Below are 3,398 nucleotides of genomic sequence, written 5' to 3'. Positions count from 1 at the left end.
AATAGTCTAGGCGGCTCAGAACAAATGTCTTCCACAGAGTCAACATGACTTTTTGATCCCTTGTACGGAATGTCCTCAGTATCCACCCTGCCAGTTGTCTGCACTTTGCTGTCAACTTGACAATGTGCATGTGAAATGATGCATCACTACACATGTTGATGCCCAGATCTCTTACTGTTTGTGGTTCTGGGATTGCAGTACCTCCAGGCCCTGTGTATGCCAGTTGGGAGGTGCTTGTGGTCTTGTAGCGCAGTACTTGAAATTTTTTTGCATTGAACTGCATATTATTTTGCATATATATATATTAATACATACATACATACATACATACACACACACACACACACACACACACACACACACACACATATATATATACATATACATACATACTTACATATACATACACACGCATACATATACATACGTATATTTATGTGTGCATACTTGTATCTCTTGGTTATCCCCCACTGCTTGACGACCAGTGTTGATTTGTTTACATCTCCGTAACCTAGCGGCTCGGCCAAAGAATCGATGGAATACGTAGCAGACTTAAGTAAAGCAATTAAAAGAACTTTTCAATGCGCTGTTCCAACACAGCCCCAGCCCAATGACCTGAAAGCAGGTAAAATAAGGTAAAAGACGCGCCTATATAACAATAATGTGTGTGTGTGTGTGTGTGTGTGTGTGTGTGTACGTTACAGAAACCGGGAAGCCGGACCTAAAGAAGATCTACTGTGCCCGTCAACTTAGCCCAGCCCATGAGTATGGTAAAGACACTCGAGTAAGATGACACGTCATAGGATCGAACTCCAGAACCTAACCACTGTGAAACTTATGATCCAGTCTGCCACACATACACATACACACACAATCGCACACGCACACACAAATGCACGCGCTCATATACATCTATATATGCGACGTATGGAGTAATTAACGTGTGTGTGAAGCAAAGACTGGGTTTGCTGGATTCTGTAGCGCATGTTACCCATCCTGGCCGGGACGTCGCAGGCTTTTTGCTCAGCAATACAACGCATCGCCCGGTCCAGGAATCGAAACCACGATCATAAGTAAAACACTAACCACTAAGCCACGCGCCTTCACACACACACGTGTGTGTGTGTTTATTATGTGATGTATGTATGTAGTTATGTGGATTACTGCGATCACCTGATCGAAACCTGTCTATATATAACTCTCTGTCTGTATGTGCGTGCGCGCGCAGACGCGTATTTGCGATTGAGAAAGAGCGAAAGACATACCAAACCGTCCCACGTCGAAAAGTGGGGCGTCTCTAGGTGAACCGTGTCTATAACCCGGTTTCGTGTCCTGTGCCGAGTCATTTCACTTTCGCTACTCAATTTCTTTCAGAAAGCACTACTAGCCACCCCTTCACACTATCTTGTTGCATTCTGTTTTTCGGGTACCTTTGCTCAACATTTGACTTCATATAACAACACTAGTGCGTAGTAGAAATATTATATTCTTCATTTGAATTTATTTATATATGAAGCGGTTTTACAATATGCCTTTGAATTGACCATTTATAGTAAACATCACCCATTTATACATTTTCGTATCACTAAATAGTATATATATATATATAGTACAGTTTTCTATATATGGCATGCAGATCAATGTTATGCGAAGACAGAAATCCATCCGTCCATCTGGTGGAAGGTGACACTACTACGTTAAGGTGAAGTACAAGTATTATTAGTGGGATATCTTTCTTTCTAACTGGATGGCGTATATAGTTTAAACGAAAACAGCACATTAATAGAAATAAATATAAAACTATCATGATAACCAACATTTCTTTTTTTTTTCACCTCACAGCAAATGACAAGCGTCAAAGTGTTCAACCAGACTACGATCAACTATTTATAAGACACAAACAACAAACAAATTAAATAACAAAAGACGGGATGATCATTATTTAAGAATACAGGTGTGTTGATGGTGATTGCTGTTGCAGGTGTGTGTGTGTACGTGCGTGTATTATTCAACTAATATATATATATATATATATATGAGAGAACTGGAGGTGTAAAGAGATCTCTATATGGGACGGTAGGAGAATAAATAAGGCATATTAGTTACTGCTACCCACGTACAGTGGTCGCGGTGTCAGGAGTTGCAACAACGTTGTAGAAAGTTTTACTTACCTTTCCAAATAAAATCATATTGCTCTTCCGTTGCCATGGCTGCAGAGGGATCCGGCGGTTGATCCCCGCCAGTGATAGTGTATTGATCCAACGTGGCTGTAATCGTTCACACACACACAGGTAGAAGTGGAGGGAGAAAAAGAAAGAGCGAGATTTTCTTATAAAAGAACGGATGGACGAATAGCGTTTAGCCTACGTACCCAACACTGTGTACGACATTTTAAAAAAATTCTTTTCTTTATCTTATAATAGTTAACTGCGTGAATGTATTTAGATCCATGCCATAGTATGTATGTATATATATATATTATTTTTTTCAGCAGATTTGAAGAGGTATAAGGCTGGTTAGCATTCGAAGTACTTGCTTGGCTACTAACATGGCTACACCGTGACGCAACAGGCTTGACATAGGTTGAATCATTCACTTTCTACCCGATGTCCTGACCTAGAAACGAAAACCTCTAGCTATAGGACAATACGGCGTGCGTTCTACCACATAGCCATTCCCCTAAAACTTTCCTCGCCTAATTGTTTATTATATATAAATGTATATTTACAAACATATATACATGTTATATATTCACCAACTTTTGTTCACTATATGTACACGTTGTTATTGTTTCAGCGAAACGCTTTCGAAATAATTACGACACATTACACTTTCTTCCTTAAATTTTTTCTCTTACCGGTCTCTCTATCTTTTTCTTTCACTCCCTCTCTGTCTCTCTTTTTCAGCCTTTCTTTCTCTCAATCTTTCTTTTTCTTGTCTTCCTACTCGCTCACTAATACTCGTTCTCTCTCTCTGTCTCCCATCCACCTTCTATCTCTCTCTCTGCAATTCTTTCTATAAAACTATCGCGCACTTCGGATCTATGTAGTGCGCATACCTTTCTATCTGTCTAATGCGCATACGCAGAAATACTGGTGTGTATGCGCACGCACACACACACACACACACACACACACACACACACACACACATGACATACTCACACAAATGCAACACCCTTCTACTTTGTTTCCTCATAACTTTCAGATGGTGTAGATTCCAATTATATCGGAACTTGTGGAAAAAAGAAATTCCGCGAGTAAAGACAGGAATTTCGGAAAGGCCTTGTGCCTCTATTAGAAAGGATTACTAGGGTCGATATAATCGACTAGTCCCCTCCTCCAAAATTCCAGGCCTTGTGCCTTTAGTAGAAAAGATTATTATTATTATTATTATTA

At 39.8% G+C, this 3,398-nt stretch overlaps 1 protein-coding gene across 1 annotated transcript in view; it reads right to left on the bottom strand.

Annotated features, from left to right (window-relative positions):
• LOC106868658 (ras-related protein Rab-11B) overlaps positions 1-3,060 on the bottom strand; it is a 51,051-nt gene extending 47,991 nt beyond the window's left edge. The window contains exon 1 of the mRNA XM_052974535.1: positions 2,172-3,060. Within this exon, the coding sequence (XP_052830495.1) occupies positions 2,172-2,208 (37 nt within the window). The 5' untranslated portion in view covers positions 2,209-3,060. The remainder of the gene's footprint in view (positions 1-2,171) is intronic.
• Between the last annotated feature and the right edge of the window lie 338 nt (positions 3,061-3,398).

The sequence above is a fragment of the Octopus bimaculoides genome, chromosome 18 (assembly GCF_001194135.2).
Source record: "Octopus bimaculoides isolate UCB-OBI-ISO-001 chromosome 18, ASM119413v2, whole genome shotgun sequence".
Classification (NCBI taxonomy): Eukaryota; Metazoa; Mollusca; class Cephalopoda; order Octopoda; family Octopodidae; genus Octopus; species Octopus bimaculoides.
The sequence above is the reverse complement of the archived record's forward strand: the minus strand, read 5'-3'. Positions and strand labels throughout refer to the sequence as shown.